Raw genomic sequence first — 27,786 nt, 5'->3', positions numbered from 1 at the left:
CATCGTGACAAGTGAGGATAATCCTTGCTCAGCTGACGTACGTGTTCGTCCTCATCCATCGTGACAAGTGAGGATAATCCTAGCTCAGCTGACGTACAACTTTTACGGAGAGAATGACAACTTTCATGAGGACAAATACCAGCTCTTTGTGTGACCTCTGGAGGACGTTCCCGGCTTACAGACATTGAGTTCTCCTGATTGGCTGGATCTCTTCCATGGCTTCCTCTGCTCGTCCTCCATTCACGTGTTGCTACCCTCGCCTCTAACCTGTCCCGAGACAGAATCTCCACATTTGTTTACGGAATCTGTTCTGTTCATGTGGCCAATCTCCAACGCTTTTCTTAACCTCTTGTTTACCTCTTCATGAACCGATTCAGCTTCGTCTCATTTCGGGAAATGCTCATATTCTCCCAACACAGCGAGCCTATCTTTCTGAATCCTCTTCGTCAACCTTGTCTATGTAACCTCGTTATATGAGCGTTGGCAGCTACCACACGGAACCCTGTAGACGACGCTCGCCTCGTACTCAACCTCATCCCACTGTCTAGGCCTTATCATCTCACCAGTCCTTCTGCCCGACGAGGTGGCAACATTCACACCGTTTATGTAGTCATCTGTCGATGCAGTGGGCCTGCTTCATTCTCTTTTGAGTTACCGAGATAATTCATTAAAGAAAAACAAAAACCCTGAAGAACCAGAATCAAATTCGTGAAAAGTTTCGTCCAACGGGAAAAAGGAATGACGGAATAACATTTATGTTCACAAACGCTTGATCTTGATAACTTTTTTCTCCCATAGACTTCTCTACCTACTTGATTAATAACTTTCCCTCTTTGTTGATTATCTTTTTCAAAATCGCATTAAAATCCTCCCAGCATACAGTACTGGGCAATACTCATCAATACGGAGGTGTGTATCCTTCCCTGTTCAACCTCACCTTCAAGAGATCATGGTTACACCCAAGTTTGCCTCAGTGTATTGACGCTGTAGAGAAATACTGTCTACACGGATCACCCGAGGTAACTCCTGCTCCTTCCTCTCACTTGTACCATAGGCTCGATGAGGCTGGAGGCCGTCATGTGTGTGTGTGTGTGTGTCTTTGGGTCACCACTGGTTAAGTTGTGACACACAGGAAATTTACCTTATCTTGAACACGACGATACTCCCTCTTGGGCACAACGGTATGACCCTTGATCACAGTGCTATGATCCCTCAGATATGACGGAGTGGCGTTTGACCTGAACCCTGAAGGGTTAGGTCAGAGATCAGGTCGCCATTCCCCTGATAAAGGTCAAACTGTCGTGCTCAAGGTTGCGCACCATCGTGCTCAAGGACTCGTCCCTTCTTGCTCAGGAGGTCGTGTTGCAAGGTGGGTGGGTGAGGTCATGAGGTATGATGAGGGAGGAACTCACTTGTTCTTGGTCTTGGTGAGGATGTCGATCTGGTCCTGGAAGTCAACGACGGCTTCCTGGTGCTTCTTCTTGAGCATGTGGTGGGTCTGCTCGCTCTCCAGGTGCACATCCTCCAACAGCTTGCGCAGCTTGGCCAGCTCCGCGTCCCGCTTCTTGTTAATCTCGATCTGCCGAGGTAAGGGGAGCTTTATTCCTGGTCCAGTAGTAGCCTTAGCCCTCCACACATTACCCTCCCCCAGCCCCTTTATCCCCAGTCTCTCTCTCTCTCTCTCTCTCTCTCTCTCTCTCTCTCTCTCTCTCTCTCTCTCTCTCTCTCTCTCTCTCTCTCTCTCTCTCTCTTTCTCTCTGGAACCGGCTCAATGTCACCACCAGGACTGAATGAAACAACAGCCATTTTCCTTAAATAGAAAGAAGGACAAACAAAAATATTTGTCTCTCGTCCTGCTTCAAGGAAAATCCTGTCATACTCACACACACACACCTTTCATATCCGTCTGCTTCAGTATAACAAAGGAAAGCAGAGGCTGGTCCACGCAGTCATAATGTTGTGGTGTGGGTGTGAGTGTCAGTCGCCACCAGCGCATGTGCAGTAGGGGTGTCATGCAGGGCAGGGGATCATAATCAGTCAATACTCTGGAACCAAAAATATTTTCTCTGATTCTCTGCTTGGTTCTGTAACTGAACACTGACTGTGTGTAGTACTTGGAAAAAATACTAGATTCTGTAATGATTATCACAAGGTAGGAATGACTGTGTGTTCCTATCTTGAACTTCGTACTGTATGTCTAACAACGTCTCTACCATTATTTTTAATGGTGTATATATCAAAATTAACTGGTATCTTTCCAGTAACTAAGAATGTTTGTCAGTTGGGTTTCGAACTAGATAAATCTATTTCCGACACAGGTAAGTATATTCATGTGTATAAAATGGTGGAAGGTTTTCATTTTTTCTTGGAGGAACAACTTGTGAATGGTAGGGTGGGCGGCGAGGGAATGTGAGTGTGTGATCGTTACGTTGTTAGGGCGGGACACTGGCGCCATCCGCTGTAAACAGCCTTTCTCCCCGGCGGAGACTCGCTACACAACAATGCTGTGAGGCTCGCCTGCTAGCGCCGGTGAGTGTATGTGGTTTTAAAACTCTTCTCAACACCTGAGGAAGGTGTGGAAGAGTTTTAAGTGGGTATATGTGCACCGTAGCTTGGCGTTGAAGGTTTGAATAACCGTAACTGCTGATGTATTTAAATAAACGCAAAACAATCATCTAACACCAGCACACCCTACACTCACGCATTTCTCTCATACACCTCACTCATTACCCTCTCATACTTCTTACTCATTACCCCTCATAAATATCACTCATTACCTTCTCATACGCCTCACTCATTACCCTCTCATACGTCTCACTCATTACCTTCTCATACAGCTCACTCATTACCCCTTTCAAACACCTCCTTTATTACCTTTTCATACACCCCACTCATTACCCTTTCATATCACTCATTACCTCATACGTCTCACTCATTACCATGTCATACGTCTCACTTATTACCTTCTCATACACCTCACTGATTACGCTCTCATACACCTTACTCATTACCCTTATACGCCTCACTCATTACCCTCTCATACACCTCACTCATTACCCACTCGTACGTCTCACTTATTACCCGTCTCCTCCCGTTCGTGCCGGATACATGAGATAAAGCGCTGCCTCACCTGTCCATCGGCGCCGGCCTCCACCTCTTCAATACGCTCGGTGAGTTGGATCACCTGAACGCTGAGGTCGGCCTTATCACGTTCAACCTGCCGGCGGGGAACAAGGTTACTACCATCTCTCATAACAAGGACATGTTCTTAATGTTCTGTGCTACAAACAATGATTATGATACAGTTGTTGCATATAACCAGATCATGTAGTGGCTCAGGGAAGTACCACACTCCTGACCTAAGGTTGTTGAAGTAACCATCAGTTGTAACCTAACCATGTGTATGTGGAATCCGGAAACACATACACTCATATGTATATATATATATATATATATATATATATATATATATATATATATATATATATATATATATATATATATATATATAGAATTAATTTTGAATACAAATATACTAATCCTTTCAGAGTTTTACGTCCTGGGACATGATGAAGTCTACATTGGATAGAAGTAATACATTACATCATAGAGACACAATATAACTGTTAGGGTCACAAGGTTAAAATCCTCAACTGTGTGGCATGTAGTCTCCAGGCATTTAGTCAGCCTCTCTTGTTCCATTCCCCTGCCCACCTGGCCACCTGGTGCACCATCTTGCTCACCAACATCCTCCGAGATAATGCCAGCTGGGTATGACCACCCGATGCCACCTGGTGACTACCAATAACCAAGACTCTTGATAATGGGCTTATGCCAGCTGTCACCCTTCGTAGCGTCTGGTGATAAGCTAATGCTAGTTGTTCGTCACCAGCTGCAGGGCCTGATGACAAGCTGGTACCAGCTGTTCGTCATCAGCTGCAGGACCTGATGACAAGCTGATACCAGCTGTTCGTCATCAGCTGCAGGACCTGATGATAAGCTGGTACCAGCTCTTCGTCATCAGCTGCAGGACCTGATGATAAGCTGGTACCAGCTGTTCGTCACCAGCTGCAGGACCTGATGATAAGCTGGTACCAGCTGTTCGTCACCAGCTGCAGGACCTGATGATAAGCTGGTACCAGCTGTTCGTCACCAGCTGCAGGACCTGATGATAAGCTGGTACCAGCTGTTCGTCACCAGCTGCAGGACCTGATGATAAGCTGGTACCAGCTGTTCGTCACCAGCTGCAGGACCTGATGATAAGCTGGTACCAGCTGTTCGTCACCAGTTGCAAGGCCTGGTCACGAGCTGGTGCCAGTTGTCTGTCACCAACTGTAGGGCTTGGTGATGTGCCGAGCCAGGTGGCTTCATCTCTACCTATCTCTTCACCTGGTCTCCTTTTGTCACCTGCCCCCTCCCTCTGTCACCTACTATTCCCTCCGTCACCTGCCCCTCCCTCCGTCACCTGCCCCTCCCTCTGTCATCTACCATTCCCTCCGTCACCTGCCCCTCCTTCCGTCACCTACCACACCCTGTCTAACCTTCCTTCCCTCTGTTATTAGGTCAGTAACCCCATACTTAAATCATAACATCAACTCATCCGTCGTTTAGCGTGTAATCTATTCATCATTCGACCTGTAATCATCATTATAAACGTACATTATTAGAATGTTGATAAACAAACCACGCTTACGTAATTCTCAGCATGTTAACACGGTGAAAGGATACCCTTGCACCACACTAGCCTTTGCAAGTGACCACTTTTTGTTTTGCAGTTATTATTATATGTGGGTGGGTGGAGGTCAGGAGGCGGTACGTAGTTTGGAGCTGTATATATTACTCTTCTATTTTTGATAAGGTGACGGTGGTGTGGTACGTTAAATTTAGACTTGATAGTAGCTTTTTTCAAATAATCAACATGACTTACGAAAACCTAATTTGAATTGCCCACGAAACCGATATTTATCTTAATTTTGATATTGTAATGGAAACATACTAGACACGCCCATAATGAATACTGAAGATCGCGCTTACACATCTTCAATGTAAACAAACAGACTGAGCGGCTGGCCGTGCACACCATCGCCTACCCTCCCTTACAGTACCAGCGTTCACTCCACTCGGTCCTCAGTGGCAGATTACATTGATGTTGATCTACTCCTACTACATATTACAGCCTCTGTTGTTGATCTACTTCTACTACATATTACAGCCTCTGTTGTTGATCTACTTCTACTACATATTACAGCCTCTGTTGTTGATCTACTTCTACTACATATTACAGCCTCTGTTGTTGATCTACTTCTACTACATATTACAGCCTCTGTTGTTGATCTACTTCTACTACATATTACAGCCTCTGTTGTTGATCTACTTCTACTACATATTACAGCCTCTGTTGTTGATCTACTTCTACTACATATTACAGCCTCTGTTGTTGATCTACTTCTACTACATATTACAGCCTCTGTTGTTAATCTACCTCTACTACATATTACGGCCTCTCTTGTTGATCTACTTCTACTACCTATTACGGCCTCTCTTGTTGATCTACATCTACTACATATTACAGCCTCTCTTGTTAATCTACCTCTACTACATATTACGGCCTCTCTTGTTGATCTACATCTACTACATATTACGGCCTCTCTTGTTGATCTACATCTACTACATATTACGGCCTCTCTTGTTGATCTACATCTACTACATATTACGGCCTCTCTTGTTGATCTACATCTACTACATATTACGGCTTCTAAGAGATGTTAGGGAAGGTTATTATTGGTCATGTTGATCCTCCACACGTATTTCAATTTCCTTTACGTTAATGAACCACACAGGCTCCTTGATCTTCATAACCCTCGCCGCTGTTGTTTTAACGATGGTTTTAGAATAAGATATGACACTTCAAAACACGCTCCCTTACTCTAAACACTACACTACAGTTCGTGAAGGTAGTTTGGTGCAGATCTGTCCTTAACTTTTACCGTTAACATCACTACAAACCCACACTTACATCATTAACATGAAACCGAGACTTACATTTACAACACCATCACTCTCATGTTGTAATATGAGAGAACAACCTATCGATACCTTATGATTTGACTTCAGGGATTGGAATGATGGCGTACGTGACTGACCGAGGAATTTAGGAGAGTTGAGTCATTTGCTGACAACATTGGGCTGTGGTGTAGCTACTTACCCTCTGTCTGAGATCTCTTTCGTACTCGATGTCCTCCATAAGCAGTCGGATCTTGTCCTGCAACAACAGAAAGTCCATATTAATACAGGTTCTCCTCATGCCGGGGCTCAGTATCCACAAACACAATATCGTGAAACGAAGTTATAATTTTATTAAGAAATATAGATTGATAAAGAAGACGTATATATGCCGGAGAGAAAGTAGGAGAGATAAAGACATCAGTTGGTTCAGGAGTAGTGGTGTGCAGGGTGGCTGAGGCCAGCATACCTTACACACCAGTGTTACAAATGTTACGAGAATTCACCAGTGAGTCAGGGAAAAGCCTCGCCCGCCCGGGGAAAACGCAGGAGGCCTCCTCCTCCTCCCATGCCACACTCCCCCACAACCCCTGCTTCCTGTTCACCTCTACACCACACACCGTATCTCCCTCATTTCCGTCTCCCGCTATCACCACATCATACTCACTGCTCCCATGATGTGTTCTGATGCGGTAGTGTACCATCACAGATACTTCATCCCGAGGTTCCACCACGACTATATCACTCCCAGTTCCAGCCATATCTATATGACTCCTAGGTCTCACAACATCTGTATCACTTCCAGTTCCTACCACATCCACTTCAGATCCCCACCACATCTTGTTCACTCGCAGGACCCACCATGCCACCATGCATGTAGACAAGGCCTTGCTCATGTGGTTACTGGTGATAATTTCATATGTTCGCTGGAGGTCAGGCTTACCATCTCCTCTGTCTGTATATGTTTCTAAATCTATACAATAAAGTGTCATAATTTGCAGTATGTATACTTAAAATATTTATAAGTTTGGTTACCATCTAAGTGCAATTACTCAAATACATTCTATTCATCACTTTTTTTGGTTGTATTTAGTTAAGGTCTGATTCCTACGTAGAAATGGTAGTCCTTACTGTTTACCTCATCTTATCGTTTATTACCACAGTATCATACATCACCTGTGCCCAACAGTTTCATAATTATATTCCGTGTTATTGCCATATTGTACATAGTGTGTGTGTGTGTGTGTGTGTGTGTGTGTGTGTGTGTGTGTGTGTGTGTGAGAGAGAGTTCAGACACACGGAGGAAGAGATGTGAGCGGGTTTGTGAGTTTCACTGTCACTTCAGGAAGCCCAGCAGACTCCCGGAAAGGCAAGGGAAGGTCCATGGGTTTATTTTGGTGCGAGACCGTGCTGGCGAGGCTCCCTGCCCGCGGCCTCCACACACACACACACACACACACACACACACACACACACACACACACACACACACCTGCCCACGCACGCACTCCCCCAGAGAGAGAGGGAGGAAGGGAGGCTCGGTCCATGAACATTGCCACTTAAAAGAGAAGCTTCCCTCTCTAACCAGACATCAGAAGGTCTGAATGCGTCATTTCTCTAACTGCAGGTGCCGTTGAGGGAGACCATAAACCACGTCCAGCCAATAAAATACATTTTATTCGTCATAAAACCTAAGATACAGAACCATCGTCCTTATCAAGGCTGGTCGACTTGGGTGGAGATTTAGATTATATTATTTTTTCAGATTATATTTGAAATATTTTTTCTTATATGTTCTTATATTATTTTTTTCAGATTATATTTGAATTATTTTTTCTTATATGTTCTTATATTATTTTTTTCAGATTATATTTGAATTATTTTTTCTTATATGTTCTTCGTAATGATTGAGGCGAAAGGAATGACGTTTGATATAGACCCTGGTGGGCTGTGGTGTGGCTAGGCTGGTTGGTGTGTGGCTCACATTACCAGCAGTGTAGTACTGGTCCAGGGCCACAGGCCAGCTAGCCAGCCTGCACACCACAGTCGCCCTCACTGCGGTATAATGGTCTAACACATGGTGTACTACCACATGGTGTACTACCACATGGTGTACTACCAGGTGGTGTACTACCACATGGTGTACTACCACATGGTGTACTACCGCGTGGTGTACTACCACATGGTGTACTACCAGGTGATGTACTACCACATGGTATACTACCACATGGTGTACTACCGGGTGATGTATTACCACATGGTGTACTACCAGGTGGTGTACTACCAGGTGGTATACTACCAGCTGGTGTACAACCATAGTGCACAACCAGCTGGTGAAATAGAGAAAACTTTCCGTGGTTCGTGTGTTTGTGTGTTCCGTTGTGTCTATGCATGTGACGGTAGGTATGTCTGCATGTAGGGTAAATGTGTAGACGTGAGCGTAACTATGCCTCGGAGAAATTACCTTTTCGTGCAGTACGGCCGGGGGAGAGAGAGAGAGAGGAGAGAGAGAGGGTGCTGTACACTCGTGGGGCCCCACCTCTTGAACCTTCTCTGTTAACATACGACTTTTAAACTTCTCTTCGCTCTTAACATTTACACCTTCATCCTCAATTTATTCCATTCTTCCACAACTCTTATAGATAATTTCTTACTTAATAAGTTTCTTGCTTGATTTCGTGTCTTGGCTTCTGGTTGTTCTACCCTTGTATCAGTTGAAGTACTGTTCGCATGTGGCGTCATTAGAATGGTTTAAGAACTTAAAAGGTTACGATCAAGTCACCCCCTACCCTTCTCTCATCCATGGTGAACAAATTTATGGTTCTCAACCTCTTACTGTAGCTCACCTCTCTCAATTCTAATACCATCTTTGTTTCCCTCCTCTGGACCTTCTCTATTAGTTCTCGATGCATCTTTATATGTCATGACTAAACTTGAGAAACATCTAGTTTTTAACCCAATAGAGAATGTGAACAGTTTCCTGAATATTTCCCTGACTTACGTGTTTGAATATGATTTTAATTTTTGCTTGCAACCAGTTTGTCTCCCTGACAGTTTCTCTAAGGTGGCCTAGTAACAGTTTAGGTACACAACCTGCTCCCAGGTCCCACTCACGCACAGGTTCCTGCGACTTCCTCCTTGCGAGGTAAGACTCGTATCGAGGCTTTCTCTCACTGCGTCTCATCCTCATTACTTTACATGACCTCATAGTGAATCTCGCTAACCATGTTATCAGACCAACTTCTGCATTTGTGTAGGACCCCGTGTAGGAAGACGAGTTCCTCCTCACTCTTTACATCCCTCATGACCTCATATCATCCGCATACATTTGTAAGCGTGAGTCCAGTCCTTCCGGGAGGTAATTTACATGAACCAGGAAGATTAGTGGTCCCAGGACAGTACCTTGCAGCACTCCACTACTTACTATTTCAACCTCTCTTCCCTTCCACCTGAGGTAATTATTTTTTTATCCATCGAAGTAGTCTCCTCCTTTATTTGTGTGTGTGTGTGTGTGTGTGTGTGTGTGTGTGTGTGTACCCCAATATACCATCTGCATCACCACGTCATCCCAGGCCAGAGTCTGTGTGCAGCTCGGGCGATTCTTTTCATCCTGTTTAACGTCCGTAATTTTGACGTAAACAAACGGTTGACCCATCAGTATGAGGACGTAATGACGTAAGCGTACAGTCAGTCCCTTCCAGTCGCCCAGTGGTATGTGGTTCCAGCCTCGAGGCCACAGTCTCTGCCAGTTACCGAAGTTCGATGATGAAGATCGCACGATAGATATTTATGCCGGTAGACGGCAGCACAGGCAAGGGCTGTCATGGGCGGCCTTGGTAGGGCCTGGGTATTCATAGTCAGGGTTGGTGTTTGTGGCCTTGGTCGGGCGATGCCGGCGCCCCGGCCGCCACCACCTCCCTTCTCCTCTCATTAGCACACACGCCAAGAATAATATCGAACAGCACCGCGCCAGCTGACGAGTTCCCTCAGCAGTCCCCACCTCCCATCCAGCTGTGCACCTGGGGTTCGAAACTAGCGCTGCTGCTCCTGTTGTTGCATGTAGGCATTATAGAAGTCAGCATTCCGGCCAGCGTAACGGTGGAAGGATCACTGGGATGTGTCACTGATGACGGTTCTGACCCTCACACTCCTGTAGAAGGTAGACGGACTCCTGTGGAAGGTAGATAGACTCTTGTAGAAGGTAGCCTGACTCCTGTAGAAGGTAGTCTGACTCCTGTAGAAGGTAGTCTGACTCCTGTAGAAGGCTGACGACACTCGGTAGGAACCAAATGATGAGACGGGAGGTCAAGCCAGGCGGGTCAGCGACAGATAGCACCGGGTATATTGCTAACACCAGCCTGCCATGTCTGAGTTGCGAGGGAAGAGTTTTGAGATTTTTGCTGAGAATGTGAGACATGATTACTTCCCGGCTATTTGTTTGTGGTGTATCACGTCTGGCACTATACAACCGCCATGATACACGGATTTATATGGTATCCAAATTAAGTTTATATGTTCTTTATGTAATGTATATTGTTGTTGTTCTTTCGGTTTAACCTAGAACGTACAATATCAGACTTCAGTTGTATTGTATCTGTTGTGGCCTCATTACCGCATTCAGAGGGAACATGTTAACCAGAGGGATCGGCCAATCCTCAATTAGCCACACTTGTGTATGCTTAATTCGAGTGGGAATGGCGGTATGAACAAGATGATCATAGTGTTAGGAAAGCAATGATCAACAGGTCGCCTCAGGATGTTCGAGGACGAAGTCACATCCAGCCGTCCAGGTGAGTTAAGTGCTGCTGGCGCTGCTTCACTTGGTGCAGGTGGGGAGAAAAATACTTCATGAAAGGCCTTCGACACTGAGGTCAAGGATTCCATCATCCTTGCTTCAAGTTCGAACATATTAGCCGCGCGAAGGTGGAAGAAGACGTGGTAAATGGCCAACTATCACAAGAGCTGTGGGGGGGGGGCAAGATGAATAGTTACATCTGACATTTTGATCTTTGAACATGTATCCAGTATGTGTTTTTTCTATGGCTACTCCTATTTATGAAAACTAAGGAGCATTTTGAATGTGTCTTATATTTTGAAATGACAAGTTTGATCATCAATCGTCTCTACAAAGTATGTAGGATCACATGCCACAAGCACCAGCGGATTTATTTGGATTCTAAACGTAGTACAAAAAGTAAACTGAAGGTACATCCAGAGTTCTATTATGAGGAAGAGAAATAACATTAATAATGATACAGTAGAGGAGATAACTGAAGTTATCAGTGAGAGATCCTCTCAGGACTCATAATGAGTAATCGTCTCTCAGGACTCATAATGAGTGATCGTCTCTCAGGACTCATAATGAGTGATCGTCTCTCAGGACTCATAATGAGTGATCGTCTCTCAGGACTCATGATGAGTGATCGTCTCTCAGGACTCATAATGAGTGATCGTCTCTCATGACTCATAATGAGTGATCGTCTCTCATGACTCATAATGAGTGATCGTCTCTCAGGACTCATGATGAGTGATCGTCTCTCAGGACTCATGATGAGTGATCGTCTCTCAGGACTCATAATGAGTGATCGTCTCTCAGGACTCATAATGAGTGATCGTCTCTCAGGACTCATAATGAGTGATCGTGAGGTAGTTACTCCTCATCTGAGCAGAAGACCAACAGTAACACCTGGAGAAATCTAAATATTGATACCATTTCTGACATGACGAGGAACAGCAGGTAAATTCTCTTGGTTCATCTGTGCTTCGTAAGTCTCCTGTTAAGAACATTTTACATTTATCATACACGGCAGGTGTTGCATGTATGGGGGTTGGGGAGCCAGAATAATAATATGATGAAGGTGTCGGCTGGAGAAATCTTAAAAAGAAATTTACTCTGTCTATTTACCCAACCGGTATAAAAATAGTTTAGCTCTTTCACTTGGAAGAACATAAACCTTTTGTTGCAGAATAAAGGAGTGAATACTTTTGTCTCGACAAGTATATTGATTATGTATTCCTTCTTTAGTATCTTGAGATAATATGAAATAGATAATCATTGGTACAGAATTTCTTGGACAGATATAATCCATATTTTTACTCTTTATGGCTGCTTGAAATCATTTCCCTTCCTTTCGAATATTATAGTATCATGTCTTCGTAGTAAAGTGTCGGCCTTAGGATATATAAATGCTGTGATTTATTTTGGAGGTTCCGTGTCTTGTTCATGGCGTATCTGTGACAAGGAGCGACGGGTTAGGTTTAGGTTTTGTTCCCATATTAAAATTGTGTTTGATCTACGTGGAATAACAGCATAACTCCATCACTCGGCTTGAACATTTCGTGTATACGTCTGGCAAGAGCCCGTGTGGCTCAACCCACTCATCGCCAAGATGCTTGAAATTTCGTCCAATCAGCTTACAGTGCGGGCTGGGCTGGGGGGGGCTGGCTCTACCCAAGACCTATTATTACCGGAGACACAGATGTTCGTCTGTGAGGCCTCACACCCGCCGCTGTGCCAAGATCCTCTTACTGTCTTACACCCGCGCTGCTGCACGACCCTACCACAGGACGTTTAAGGTCCAGCCACACCACCTTAACACATCCCCTTCCCTCGAACACGTCGGCATGACCACTGGGCACGACCGGACGACCCCGAATATGACGGCCCTGGTCCTCCACCTGACCCTGAAGGGTTGGGTCGAAGGCCAGGCCATCAGACATCCAAGGGTCGTATACCGTCTTGCCTAAGGGTCGTGTGCTGTCGGTCTCAGAAGGCGAATAAGAAACATGAAAGCCCGAAGGAGGTGTCTGGCCGTGTGGAGAGGATGTCATTCACTTCACCAGACTAGGAGTCGCTCCAGGAAAGAAAAGGAATTCATTAAATGCACCCAGCCCGACCTCTGACGACGCACTGACGTTACTGCTGTACATCACGACCACTCGGGAGGGTCGGGTACGCCACATGATCAGCCATACACTAGGGCGTTCTTGGTGAAGGAAACGTCTGACATACGACGATGTTACTGCAACGCGGTTCACGTATACTATTCATGAATGTAAAGGGAATTCATTTTGAAACTGTGGATACAGAACGTAGCTGTCAGAACTCTGTCAGTGGACTGTACCGTGTTCAGTTACATACCATCATTTCAGGACGCAATCCTCAGGTCATCAGTCGGTAGCATGACCTCTTAGCCTACCACACTCCCTACCCATCGTCGTAGAACCAACACAGGCCCAGTGTCCTTCCAGAGGGACCTCATAGTGAGGTGAGCCCAACGCGCTAGCCCTGCCACCACGGCAAAATCTCGTCGTAGGTACTCGTAGGTAGTTAGGTAGGTAGGTACCCACGAGGCAGCCGGGGGCAACGGTATCGCATCAGGCATGAAACAACACCACACACTGAGGCATCTTGCTCCACTTTGATCTGAGTGAGTGACTTCCTGTGGACTTGTGTTCGGCCAAGTATAGCTGACTGGGGGACAAAGCTAACAAAGCCCCGGGAAGGTACATATATACAGCTGGAGGGTAGGAAAACAAATGATGTCCCCCAGCATTGTTGTAAACTCAGGCAAGTATAGATCGTGTATCCAGGCCGGTGTATATGTCCGTTGTTCAGTAGTAGTCTGAGAAAATTGCCGTCGGCTGTGTGGGTGATTGGCTAAGACAGAAATTTCTGATGATGGTTGGCGGTGTGACGAGCGTTCCCCATGTGTACCACATGATGATACCCACCCATCGCCACTGTCACGTACCTGATCCACAGTGTTGGTGGGTGACGAAGTAGCGATACTTCTTAACTCTACTTAAGAAGGTCATTTTGGGATTTACTTTTCACTTTAGTACTAAACCTCGAGTTTTGAATGCTTATATTCGAGAATATGTACAGAGAAGATATACGCTTACTTCTTTACATTAATCGTTACGTTTGTATGTTGTGTTTGTGACAAGTGTCACTTGTAACTGGTGTCATAATATTGAGGACTGTCTTGACTTTGTTTTCGTTTTCCTGGCACTTCTATGCACGTGGAGATCAAGTGTCAGGTGTATGACGTTAATGCCAGTATGGCACTTGTACATAGTCTTAGCACTAGCTGTGTGACACTGATGTCAAGTGGACACTGCTAGTGCAAGTGTCAGACTGTCGTGATGGCACCAGCTGTGTCACCCTGGTGTCGGGCTTGTGGTACTACTAGTCCAAGTTATATGACACTGACTTGGACTATGTGCTGGCACCGTTAGTGTGGCAAGCGGTGCCAGGTGTGTGGTACGTGAGGTAGCCACACCGCTAGGACCTCACATGCAAGCTACACTTGTGTAAGATCTCACACAGACACGTCATGTTATCGACAGACCTCCTCAGGCCAAGATGACCAGATACAGAGAACAGAACAGCCAGCGATGGACGATCTATCGTTGCTGGTAGCAACGGTGACCGTGAGATAAACATACCAGACCATCTGTTGTTCCATGGAGTCAAGGGCGATCCTTCTGTTCGATACAAGGCCACCTGTCCAATAGACTCCCTGAAGTTCTGTTTAGGGGAGCATTGAGTGACGTTAAGCATTCCCCACGGTGGAGTCCTGGGACCCTCTCTCTTCAGTTGCGGTCCCATGAGGGCGGTGCGGTTGTCTGCAGCTGTGTGTACATACCACTCAGCACATTAGTGTTGGAGGTCCTGCACCTGATGCGAGCCCATATTGTTGTGGGGACGGTATATATATATGTGGCTTGATACATAAGTCTACAGGACGAGGATCGACCGTGTTGGGGACGGGTGTCGACCATCATATGGACGTGTTTCAGTCATGATGGTGACGAGTGTCGACCACGAGCGTAGGAGCCCTGGCCTCCAGGGTCGGGGTCCATGGGCCTCACATGGTACCTGGAGACTTCTTCCCCAGCGGCCAGTAAGGATCCGTAAACAGTCACACGAGGTTCGCGTCTCTCATTAGCAAGACACACCTACCTCTTGCTTCACCGAGACAAGAGAAAGACGAATCAATTTACGTGATGATATTGATATACTGGTCATAATTTTAACTTACATAATTAGTTTTTTGTTTGTTTGTTTGTTTGTTTGTTTTGCATCTTCTGCAACCATTCAAGTCGTCCAGGCCATCGACGTGTTTTCCTCCCAGTCCACATTAAGGTAGCGTGAGGCAGCTTCACTCTGCTGTAAGTGTCACTAGTGTGAAGAGAGTGAGCAACGGTAAACACTTGGTGGCTCCTGATGATGTAGGCGTCCGTGGCGATGGATGCGTTGTCAACCCTGGGCCAGTTTCTTTTAAGAACGCTGTCTTTACATTCTCTCTCTCTCTCTCTCTCTCTCTCTCTCTCTCTCTCTCTCTCTCTCTCTCTCTCTCTCTCTCTCTCTCTCTCTCTCTCTCTCTCTCTATCTATCTATTATCTATCTATCTATCTGAGCCATTAACCGACCAGTCCAGGGGGGAGGATGCACACCTGAGTCGATCAGTCGGATCTGACTGCATCTGCAGACCAAACCAGGGTGGTCCCAGGGACGGTAGGTGGTGGTGGAGACCTACGGCCCGAGTGGAGTTAAGGTGTGTGTGTGTGTGTGTGTGTGTGTGTGTGTGTGTGTGTGTGTGTTTTGGGGGGGATCAGTCGGGTGGTGGGGGAGGGTTGACAGGCCGAAAATAGCCAGGAGGGGGAGCTGGTGTGGCCAGTTCTAGGGGGGAGGCCGGAGGGCCCAGGGGAAGAGAGGAGGAGAGAGCAGGTAAATAGATGAGACAGAGTGAGACGTGAGGCGGGAGTAGGAGTAGAGAGTGAGAGGGTGAGGAGAGGAGACAAGGTAGGGAGGAGGGTAAGGTTGGGAGTGTTAGGGGTGGCAGGAGAAGCTGGTGGCGGCAGGCAGACAGCCATCTTGCCGAGCACACGACCCACCTGGGTATCTCCTGACGGAGGGGGTGACATCACTGTAACCTAAAGTGTGTGTAATTACTCGTTTGTAGACACCTGTGTGTACGGTGCGGGGAGGGAGATCTGTACTCGCTGGGCCCCATATCTTCAACCCCACCAACTACCATACAGCTTTATATCCTTGTGCCTGCTGCACACATCCACAACTTCATACGTGTGTTGATTTCGTAACTGAGTTATCAGACTATGGATAAGCAAAACATGTCTGTGATAGTGTATTGGTGAGGGACATGTAGCAAGGGATGGGTCGAGCCAATCACGGGGCGCACCGTGGGTACAATACGTCGACACAGGAGGGTGACAGGTGGGCCCGAGTGGGGCCCAGAGGGTCCTCGTCCCGTCCTCAAACTGAGGCATAATGTTAATGGCACCGGCATGATACCAACTAGGGACACATGGGTTATACATATAAGGACTCTCCGGGTGGAGTAGACCCCGGTCTGGGCTGTGTTAGTTGAAGACTGTGGTTAAGACACCTCCGGTACACTAGCAGTTGGTAGCGAGGTACTTCATGCAGGGAGTCTGGGGGTCACTGATGACGTGGAGCAGGTACTGTGCACAACCAGGAGCGTATGTGGGGTTGTGAGGCTCTTAGCACCAATGGAAACACGGAGCCACTTGATATAGTCAAGAATTAAAGTAATCACGAGATCGTTTCTTATCCTGACTACCCTGGTTCACAGAGGACGACTTAACATTCGTCTTGGTCAGAGCAACATTAAGGGAATGTTGTAATTGTGGATCAGCCGTAGAAAAGTGGATGGTATGGTAGTTAACTGCATACCGTTTATGGACCTGAGTCGTGTAGTGGTTAGGGTTGCCGACCATGACGCATTCATGGGCGGTGTGGGGTCGAGCACGCATAGGCTCGAATCTTTGTCGCACCAGTCGGTCCACAGTCAACCCAGCTGTTCATCATCATTTGGGAGATGGTTGATGAATTGCTTACCTGGCTTAGGCTAGGCTAGTGTATATATATATATATATATATATATATATATATATATATATATATATATATATATATATATATATATATATTCTTTCTTTTAAACTATCCGCCATTTCCCGCATTAGCGAGGTAGCGTTAAGAACAGAGGACTGGGCCTTTGTGGAATATCCTCACCTGGCCCCCCTCTGTTCCTTCTTTTGGAAAATTAAAAAAAAGAAAAAAAAACGAGAGGGGAGGATTTCCAGCCTCCCGCTCCCTCCCCTTTTAGTCGCCTTCTACGACACGCAAGGAATACGTGGGAAGTATTCTTTCTCCCCTATCCCCAGGGATATATATATATATATATATATATATATATATATATATATATATATATATATATATATATATATATATATATATATATATATATATATATATATTTACATATATATATATATATATATATATATATATATATATATATATATATATATATATATATATATATATATATATATATATGATTTTTTTCTCATTGGTTGCGTTATGTGATACAGTAGTTGACGTAAACATAACTAAGGGAAAGCATAGCTATTTGTGTGTGTATGTGTGTGTGTGTGTGTGTGTATGTGTGTGTGTGTGTGTGTGTGTGTGTGTGTGTGTGTGTGTGTGTGTGTGGAGGTGTGAGGGGTGCCAGGACTGGTGTGGGAGGAGAGTGTCATCAGGTGTGTGCAGTTGGGTACTGAGAGTCTTACAGAGTTTATATTTACACCCTCTAGATGTGGGTGAGAGAGGAGGCTGGGAGAGCCTGAGGTAGAGGGTGAGAGGAGAGGTTGGGAGAGTCCGATGTGATGAGTGACAGTCAAGGCTGGGAGAGCATGAGAAAGGATAGGAGAGGCCAGGGGCCTGAGGGAGGAACATGGCCACCCAGATGAGGTACTCTCCCCCTGCACCCTGACCCAGGTTGGTGGCACTTCCCCTGGCCGAGCAGTAAGCCAGCGGTGGTCTTAGCCTCGTCAGAAACCTCGGGCCATGGTCCTACCCTCTTCAGTAACCTCCTCTCTGCTCATATCGTCAGGTGTTAATCTCCCGGAGGTCACCTGTTTAAGTCTGTCTTGAAGTGAGTGCGCTTCAGACACACACACCCTGACGGATTCTCTTTCCTTGTCCCTCATTTTCCATGCATAAAGCAAATGGTTCGTCCTTGTTAGGGACAAGACTGTCCGTGGACGTGATCACTGTTAATTGTGTGTATTACAAGGGGGATTATGTAATGGTCCCAGTATTACATGGTGAAATACAAGGTCCATGTAATGGTTTCAGTATTAGATGGGAGTGAAGAGACCCATGTAATAGCTTCAGCAACACAGTGGGAGTGGAGACACCCACGTAATGATTTTTTTGGAGTCTTATAAGTTTAACTGCACCGCTGTTGACTTTAATCCTAAACTTCATGGAAATCATCGCGTTTGTCTGATTGCAAAACTGTCGACTGTTTGAATCTGATCGTTCAGTTCCCAAGCCCTTGAGCACGACGATGCCAACCTTGGGCATGACAGATCTGGCATTTGACTTTCCCATCAAGGGTCGTACCGTCGTGCTCCAGGGTCGTACCGTCGTGCTCAAGGGTCGTACCGTCGTGCTTTACAACAGGGTGTCGACTGCTGGAGTCTTCACATTGACACGGCTCCAGCAGACCCAACTGGACATTGTCATGACCACGTAGCCCTACCTTCACCAAGTCCCTCTCACCTCCCAACTACATTTTTCGTTTGTTAGTCTTTAAGTCTTTACTTTCGTAAACACGACATTCTTGGCCCAGGCAGCCCGGGGCAGATTGCACGCATGGTCGAGGTACGAATAAGATACCAGGAGACAACACGCCAGGGATAAACACACCCGAGGGACAGATTCCCAGCAGAGGAGGCACAACAGACCCGCAGTACCATTACAGGGGTGTTATATGAGGAGGGAGGGTAGGTGTGTGCGGATGAGGAGGAGGGAAGCTGTGTGTATGTATAAGGAGGGAATGAAGGTGTGTATGTATAAGGAGGGAGGAAAGCTGTGTATGTATGAGGAGGAAGAAAAGATGTGGACCCCGTCGGGTTCTGTCACTGTGATCCTGCCACTGGGTCCTGGTCGGCCTCTCAGCTGACCAGGAGCGTACCGTCCTACCCCCATCGTCTGTGGATCATCTGAGCCGCTCACTCCTCGGCGCGGGAGAAGCAGTCATCTCCAGACTCCCAGGCTATACAAGTTACCGTTGTCGCACCCGTCAACCCGAGGAGCCAAACGTGCACTCGGAAGGTATTGTATATGCAATAAAGCTGTGGATGTTGGTGGTGGTGGATGTCTGTGTAGTGCATGCTTGCCTGCTACCAACCTACCCTAAGGAGCTGTATCCTTGACTGTGAGGCTGTCTCATCCAGTATTGACTGCACTGGACAGTGGGCAGTAAAATTATCCGTGTAAGGCCGTTGAAAATGTAATCCATAGTCTAGAAACACAGTCGTGAATATATATATTATGTTATAATCTGAGGTCTAAGTTCTTACATGTCTGTGTGTAAACCACAGGCTAGCTGAGGGACAGAGCATCGGCAGTAGGTATATATGCCTCGTGGATTGAATCTTAAAACTTGTAAGACTCGACTCAAGTTGGGACGGCAGAGTTTTTGTGCTGGCATCGTCTTCATGTGGAGGAGTTATGTTATTTTTTAGATGATTTGGACTGAGTGTTTTAGGTACAGTCACATCAGTGCGAGTATAGGGAGCCATAGTGAGGCTGAGCCTGCCTGCCCAACCTCTGACTCCAGACCATCTTGAGAGCGTGGCTGATCCTCCTGGCAAACAGTAACATTCCCAGCGTCTCTCAGGCCAGACAAGTGACTGCAGCCAGCGGTCTGGAGGTCATCCCCAGTTCTTCACCGTACACGGGAAGGGTTTTAAGACAGCCGTTTTATTCAAAGTCAACCCATAGGAGGCAGATCATGTGCCCAGAATATGACATATGCCTCCGCTTCAAGCAGCTCACACAAGTCTCGCATCCTTCTCACAAAACCGAATCAATTTGATGCGAAGTGTCCCGTGATAATCTCCTCCAGACGCTGCATACACGTTCGCTGTTGAAGTTATTATCTCTTAAACTCCTGTGATGTGTTGCCAAGTCTTGCGTCTATAGACTGGGGAAGAAGGCATCATTATTTCCAGAGCCTGGGTCAGGTACTTGCAGCATCGACCTGTCGACTTGACACCGGACCTTCCCTGACTGCGCCGCGCTACCGCGGTACATGATTCTCGCCACACCTGCTCTCTCCAGGTAGGAACAGATGTATTGATCATCATCATTATGAATCACCCAGGATGTATACAAGTCGTTGAATCCCGAATCTCTTCATAGGAGTGTGGCCTCTGCAGAATCACAGAGTTCACAGTCTCACGTGTGCACCAGCGTCTTCACGCCACTCACGGATGACTACCATATCTACCAGCCGACTCCTGGGAACGTCGATATCGTGACGTGCATCACGATTGGGACGGGCGATGCGCGCGTCGTACAGCGTGGCAGCAAGATGTAGCCAGGAAGACGTCTTGTGTATCACCACCCGCTTGACTCCACTAAATATGTCTTAAGACAGGGAAATGGCCAGGTCAACAATCCCTGCCTCGGCGCCTCACTCGAAGTATCTTGCACATTGTCTCACGGTATAATGGGTCGAGGGGCCACCCTCACACCGACACACTTGGCAAGCACCGTGAGTCGTAATATAAGACGCTGCTCAGGGGATCTGCCTCGGTCACGCTGTATTTATACTTAAAGAATCGTGTTTAGCTGGGTGAAGACTTAGTCACTTCAGACGTCATCATTCCTCGAGTTATGCCAATTAATTACAGGGTTTATTATGGCAGAAGGTAACTTAGCATTGACAGCAGCGAGCTCCGTCGTGTTTACCCAGAGAAATCACAGTTCTACATATAGAATACAAGTCCAAGCAGTCGTCCTAACGTCTTATAACACACACACACACACACACACACACACACACACACACACACACGCTGATGGAAACAACTCGAAGTATATATATAAACAGAGCACTTAGAACGGTCACTAGCTGCCTAGCTATCACAAAGATTCAGCGTCTGCAAAAAAAGAAAAAATCCCGTACAATCTCAACTAAATATGCTTGGTACTCAGTTCTGGCATCAGAGTCGCCCCATCACCGACCACTAACCCAAGCTTAGAAATGAAAAGCTTACGCTTGAGCATTCCTGTACTAAGAGATACCCTGCTCCATCATCATGATATAGTCACACCGTAATGACTCGACAGACACTGAACAACCACCCGCTAACCCAGTCTTAACTCCACGGGAAATGCACCCATCTGAAGCTTCACTCCCCAGGTATGCGCGAGTTATACTTTCTCTTCCCGCATTCTGGACATTGCCCAATTCTCCAGTTTTACAAACAATGGTTCAACATATCACCAAGTTCCTTCATTGGTTCAACATATCACCAAGTTCCTTCATCCCCAAGATGCAGCTTCAGTACTGAAGTTTTCTCAATGCTGGAAAGTTAAGGGGAAGAGGGATAAGGAAAGGGGGTAATTATAACGGTCCGTCCTCGAGTGACTGGTTTCCACATACAAACTATGAGAAGCAGCAGCCAACCACATACTGCGGGTCCTGATTTTAGGGACTGGGACACACGCAGACAGCTGATGATGAGATCAGTAGGGGAAATAGGACATACAGATAAAAAAGAAATTACATCAGAGCGAACGTAAGGAATGATTGAAGAGAGATGATAGCAGGAGAGGTGAAAGTGGATGAGTTTGGGAAAGAGGCCTCGTGTGAGGAGATACCAACAGAGATTGGTTGAAGAGTGGTGGAAGGTGTGAGTAAATAGAACTAGGGGGGTGGGTGAGGAATGGGAGTTATTTATGGAATCAGTGCTTACAGGTGCGAGAGAAGTGTTTGGCATGCGGAAGGTAGGAGGAGGGCAGGTGAGGAAGGGTATTCAATGATGGGATGATTAAGTTAAATTTTTAGTGAAAAAAAAGTATTGGATGTAACCTGAAGGAAAGGAGTGCGTGTGATTGGGATATGTACAAGAGGAAAAGGCAGAAAGTCAAGAAAAAAGTGCAGGGGCTGAATAAAGAGGCAAATAAGAGTTGGGATGAGCGTGTATCAGCTTAATTTAGGGAGTATAGGAAAATCTTTTTGATAAATGTTCATAGTTGGAAGAGAACAAGAGAGCAAACGGGAGCACCAGTGACGGGAGCAGATGCGAAGGTTGTAACAAACAAAGAAAAGGTGACAAACAGATAGACTGAGTATTCTGAAGGTCTGCTGAATATGTTTGATGAAGGGCACGGGAGAGTTTGGGACGTAGAAGTATGCGACGTTTGTCATGATAGGTAGATTGATGAAAAGAGGAGGTCGTAAATGCCTTGCGTGGGATGAAATGTGGCAGAGCGGCTGGAGTGGATGTGACTACAGTTGCATTTCTCAAGAAAGGGGATTACAGTGTTGCTAATTGATTAGTTTGGATTGTCATTGTATGTATGGCTCAAGGTGAGGTACCTGAGGTTTTGCGCAATGCCTTTATAGTGTCATTGAATAAAGACAAAGGCGGACGAAATGGAATTTTCGAATTACATATAAGTTTAACACTGTAAGTTGTGTGGGAGATTGGTGATTGAGAGGATGGTGGCATGTACAGATCATCAGATTGGAGAGGAACAGTATGAATTTAGGAGTGGTGTAGGATGTGTAGATCAGGTGTTTTCTTTCAAGAATCTGTGTGAGAAATACTTAAGAGAAAGAGAATGATTAGTGTGTGGCATTTACGGATCTAGAGAAAGCGTATGATAAGGTTGATAGAGACGCTTTGTGAAGGGTGCAAAGAATATGCAGTGTCGGAGGCAAGTTACTAGAAGCAGTGATGGATGTTTATCAAGAGTGTGAGGCGAGTTGGAAGAGTGGAGAGTGAGTTGTTCCAGGTGGAGTTGGGTTTGTGGTAGGGGTGTGTGATGTCACCATGGCTTTTAATGTGTTTATAGGTAGGGTGGTAAGGGAGATGAATGCGAGGGTGTATTATAGTCTGGAGTATCTTAGGTGAGGGGACGTGGAAGGTGAATCAGATGTTGTTTGCTGATGACACGGCGCTGGTTGCAGATTCGATTGAGAAACTGTAGAAGTTGGTTTCAAAGCTTAGAAGAGTGTGTGAAAGGAAAAGCTCGGGTATTAGTATTAATAGAATTATGGTTATTTAGTTTAGAAGTGGAGAAAGACGGATTCGTTGGCGTGTGAGTCTGCATGGTGAAAATCTGGCGCAAGGGGAGTATTTTAAATAGCTGGGAGTAGACATGGCAGCGAATGGAAACAGTGGGTTACTTTCCATTCGCGGTGTATCCTCAAGCAGGCGGAGTCCGGTAATATATATATTGCGATCGATGTTTTTATCTACTGAATGTTGCAGGTAATCGATCAAATCCACTTACCAATTTTTGTCACAGTATCTGTGTCTGTTCTTATTCATGACCATCTTTAACGTCACGACTTTGGCTATACTCCTAGATTTGATATTTAGTGATGAGTTACCTTTATCCATACTTTGGAAATGTAACGCCACGATTAAACACACACACACAGAGGAGAGAGAGAGAGAGAGAGAGAGAGAGAGAGAGAGAGAGAGAGAGAGAGAGAGAGTTTAATATGTCAGTGTCGTGCCGGAGACCAAATAAGCCCAGGATGCACCGTGCCAAACCAGCCAGGCTTGGTCGTGCACGGTGTCACACCTCTCGTCACCATGATAACCTCAGCTCGTTGCCTCATCTTATCTTCCTCACACTGCCTCATCGTCCCGTCTGTTATCACCTTCAGTGTCCTCTTAAAGATGTTAGTTCTTTGTAGTAATTGATTTAGTCGTGACATTCGAATATCCTTTCAAAAAGTATGATTCAGGATCAATTTGAAAATTGATTCAGTGAGCAGTCCAGATGATTCAGAGTTTCGGATCAGCGTCCTGGTGATACAGTTGACTCTGCAGGCGAACCTCGACGAACCAGCGCAGGAGGGGGAAGGAAAGATGTCCCTGTGGTAAGTGGACTAAGTGAAGACATTTTCTTTCTTGATGCCAAGTAGTTAGTAGTCGAGGTTGTGAGACGGAGTGTGGTGTGAGGCGACGATGTTAACACAGACCTTGCCAGCCACACACACACACACACACACACACACACACAGGTTCCCTTACTGAGACAGGTGGGATATGGGGCGCGGGTAACCTGCCCGCTCCCTGCCATCTCTGGAGCGAAGGACATACACGGGACCTGGTGCTGTCGGGTATGTGTATCACAAGAGATCCCAGTGTGTGGGATGTGGGCCATCAGGCGCCCACACACCACAGGATACAGGAGACAAGGTACGGGCACTGTCTGGGGTAAATGATATATCAAGACTACCTTCCTTCCCCCGGCCAGGGGTAGAATCATGGAACATTGGAATAAACTCTTTTCATATGTTGTTTGATGACGTTCCTGATCACTGAGTACCTGTCTGAAAATAGCAACATATGTCTGCTTCTCCTCTCATTGCAGAGTAGCGCTTCAAGTCCTCCCTTCCTAGAGCAAGCGACGGCTGTGATTCAATCACCGTGTTTCCCATCCTATAGAATTTCCATACCAGTTTATCCTCAACGTACTGGATTGTGTTCCTTCATGTTTTACCGAAGGGAGTAATGGGTGGGGAGAAGCCTCCTGCTTCACGGTCCTGTCACAGGTCTTTATTGACCGAGAATATATGATCTTTTACTGTCCTCCAGCAGATAACCTCGCCATGGACTGTCATTTTGTTATCAGGATATCTTCATTTACCTTCTCTCTACACCCAGTCCTGTGTGTCTGCCGCCCCTCCGTGGCTACACTTGGCAGGCAGATGGGCGTCGGTGGGTTGCGGGCGTGAGGCAGGTGCCAAGCCGTGCCCTCGCCCCTGTGACTAACTCAGCGAGGAAATTCCACTATGGTGTTCGTCCGAGTGGTTAATATTGTCAAGGAAGTACAGTTTTGTGGTATCTAGATGGCTGGGGGTCGTATGATGTATCATTCCATGATCGCAGAACAGCTCGCTTGGAGATCATCGTGAGGGTGATCGGCTCTTGCCCTCCAGTCAAACCCGAAAAGATTTGCTTAAACTGTGATTTTGCAAATGGGCCACGAGGCATCCAGCTGGTATCTTAAGAAAAGAGGAGCTTCTGCAAGCTAAGCTGGCTGGACCTTTGTCCAGGCTGAGCTGGCAGGTTGTTTGTGTCTAAGCTAAGCCGGTAGGTTTTGTTGTTAAAGCTATGCTGACAGGTTGTTTTTACAAGCTTAGCTGTCAGATTGTTGGAGCACTAAATCATCCTAGCAAATATCTTGGTCTGCATTCTGAGCACATATAACTTGGACTAGGATGGGTTGACTCGGAATATTGTCATCTACAGGAACTCTAGGATAAACTGTCTCATCTGATGCCTCTTGTGGTGTACTGAACCCCGGAGGTTTGCAGACCCAGCGGTGTCTTGCTGTACCAACATCGGTCCATGACTGTACCGTTCTTTGCCTGTGTTACATGTATCATCTGCAGCCCTGAGGGTTAGCAGGTCGTTGTTGACTGTGTGCAGTGTACACAGCACCAGGAGGCGGACATGTGCAGCAGCTGGGTCTGTTAACCTGTGAGGACCCAGGTGCTGGCCCAGCTCCACCCTGGGCAACAGGACGCCACTGTACATACTTTGCATGAGACAGTCATCAGTCCTTAGTATATACAAAGTTACATCTGGAAAGTCGTCGATGGGAGAAGGCGCTGGAACCCCTTGTTGCAGCTTCGGAGGCACACTGCTGGAACCCTTGGTGCTAAAGCTTGGCCTAGACAGACTACATCTATTGTGAGAGTTACAGGAATATGAGGATATGGTTTGAGCAGCCAGTTTCATCAGCTGTTACACAATTTCAGTCATACTATCATCACAGGTGTCCCAATGGCTTGGCACCTGCATGACTCCACGCCAGCACCGCTCACGACAAGCCAATAAAATCTGTCAGGTACAAGGACCAGCAAATGCTTTCCGTTGGCGGATGACTTCACCAGGTACAGACACAGAGTAAGAAGGGATGCTGTAGAGCGGTGAGGAGCTGTGGTTCGGGAACTAAGTTAAGCAGCCATCGAGCCAGCAGGCGCCAGGCGGGGTAGGAAGTACTGGTGTTACCGCCTCAGTATAGACTGCTGCGGCCTACGGTCGGGGAGGCAGGCGACGGCGTCGAGTTGGAACTTCTTAAGATATGATTCTCGGAGGTCGTCGGTGTGGTCGAGTGCTGTGGTGTAGGTGATGGTATGCTGGTATTGCCCATACCTACCTGCCACCGTATATCAGGCTCAGTATAGCCACTGTGCAGCTACGGAATTTCATGATGTACGCGGAAGGTGAGGTGGAATGTAATTCACCACAGGATGACCTTGTTCAGTATGTGGCTCGCCTCAAGAGAATGACCTAAGTTAATGTTCTTCAAGGCTGTAGAGCCTCTCTCTCTCCCTCCCTCTGGCAGGGGTGTTGAGAGACACTTTTTCTCTCGCAGGTCTGGTGTTAGCAACGCCTGGCCCGCTGCCATCACTTTCAGACACACGGCTTTTTGCCTCCCCTCAGCCGCAAGCCCTTGCCTCTCCCCATGTAGCTGCTTCCACTCCCCCTCACTCACACCCCTTCACATGGCCTCACTCACCTCACACTCTCCACCGTGCTGGCCTCATCACTCATGAACTTGAAGCATCGCACGATAACGATCATAGCCAAGTCTTCCGCAAGATTCATCCATTTCTCTGGCCTTCCCTTCAGCTTCTTTGCCATCATATCAGTTGCCTCCTCGTCCGTTTCAGTTGTATTTTTAAAGTGTTCTCCGCCTTTAGAACACCGGCCTGCATACCTGTCGTGGATGGGCACGTTAGGCGTGGCAGTGAAGGGACTACGAGGCCAGGGATGTTGAGGGTGGAGGCCTCTGGGGGTCGCAGGAGCCACACCCGTGCCAGACGTCACCAGCTGGTCCTCGCCTCCAACCGACCCTCACGCTTCGACCTCTGCCGGCTGGCCGTTCTTTGGGTAATTTCATGGCGACTGTTTGATGCTCTTGTGCTTTCATACTGTTATGCGCTGTCTCATCAAGTCCAGCTACCCTCAAGTATATAGTGGAGAGAGTAAACTGATTGTATACATTATTGAGGTAGTTTCCTGATAATGAAGGGTTAGCTGACGTGTGTGATGGTAGCCACCCACCAGCCACTCCCTACCCGTCTCAGGCCCGTCCGCACATACCACAGTAACCCCACGAGGGGCCCCACCGGCGCCCAGGGGTGGGGAAGGGATGTGTGTGTCTGGAGCTTTGTTTCCTTGAATGTCTTGGTGGGCAGCAGGGTCTCACTAGACGAGCTGTCAGGGGATACATGAGCGTGTAGCCCCGACACTGGTTTGGGGAGGAGGATTGCAACAGCACTGGAATCGTTAAGCAGTTCGTTGAGTAGGATGTTGAAGGATTTTGATTCATATATAACACAAGAATCTGTTGTAGAGTCTCCATCTGTGCCCAGGGAGTTAGTTGGAGGCACACTTGATATGTCGAGTGAAATGTTGAAAAGATCGTTGGAAGTGGAGAATTATTGCCAAGGGAGTGAGAGATCCAATGTCGTGTCTATTTTTAAGGAAGGAGGTTGGGAAATGACAAGAGAAAAACTACATATTGAAATATTTCAAATTAATAAAGTCTGGAAACCAAGAGAAAAGGTCATCAATAAGCAGATGGATGATATCGTACACAGAAGAAACAACCTTGGTGAGAAGCAACGTAGGTTCACGGAAAAGAAGCCTTGTGTAACAAGTATT

General features: G+C 46.6%; 1 protein-coding gene across 2 annotated transcripts in view; it reads right to left on the bottom strand.

Moving 5' to 3' along the window:
* Positions 1–27,786, bottom strand: part of LOC139755594 (paramyosin, long form-like) — a 99,664-nt gene that overhangs the window by 38,409 nt on the left and 33,469 nt on the right. For both annotated transcript variants that reach the window (XM_071674130.1, XM_071674120.1), the window contains exons 2-4: positions 6,206–6,262; positions 3,131–3,217; positions 1,413–1,579 (exon numbers count right to left, since the gene is read on the bottom strand). In XM_071674130.1, coding sequence (XP_071530231.1) covers positions 1,413–1,579; positions 3,131–3,217; positions 6,206–6,262 — 311 coding nt within the window. The remainder of the gene's footprint in view (positions 1–1,412; positions 1,580–3,130; positions 3,218–6,205; positions 6,263–27,786) is intronic.

This window comes from Panulirus ornatus, chromosome 2 (assembly GCF_036320965.1).
Source record: "Panulirus ornatus isolate Po-2019 chromosome 2, ASM3632096v1, whole genome shotgun sequence".
In the NCBI taxonomy this organism is placed as follows: Eukaryota; Metazoa; Arthropoda; class Malacostraca; order Decapoda; family Palinuridae; genus Panulirus; species Panulirus ornatus.
This window is presented reverse-complemented; position numbering and strand designations above follow the sequence as displayed.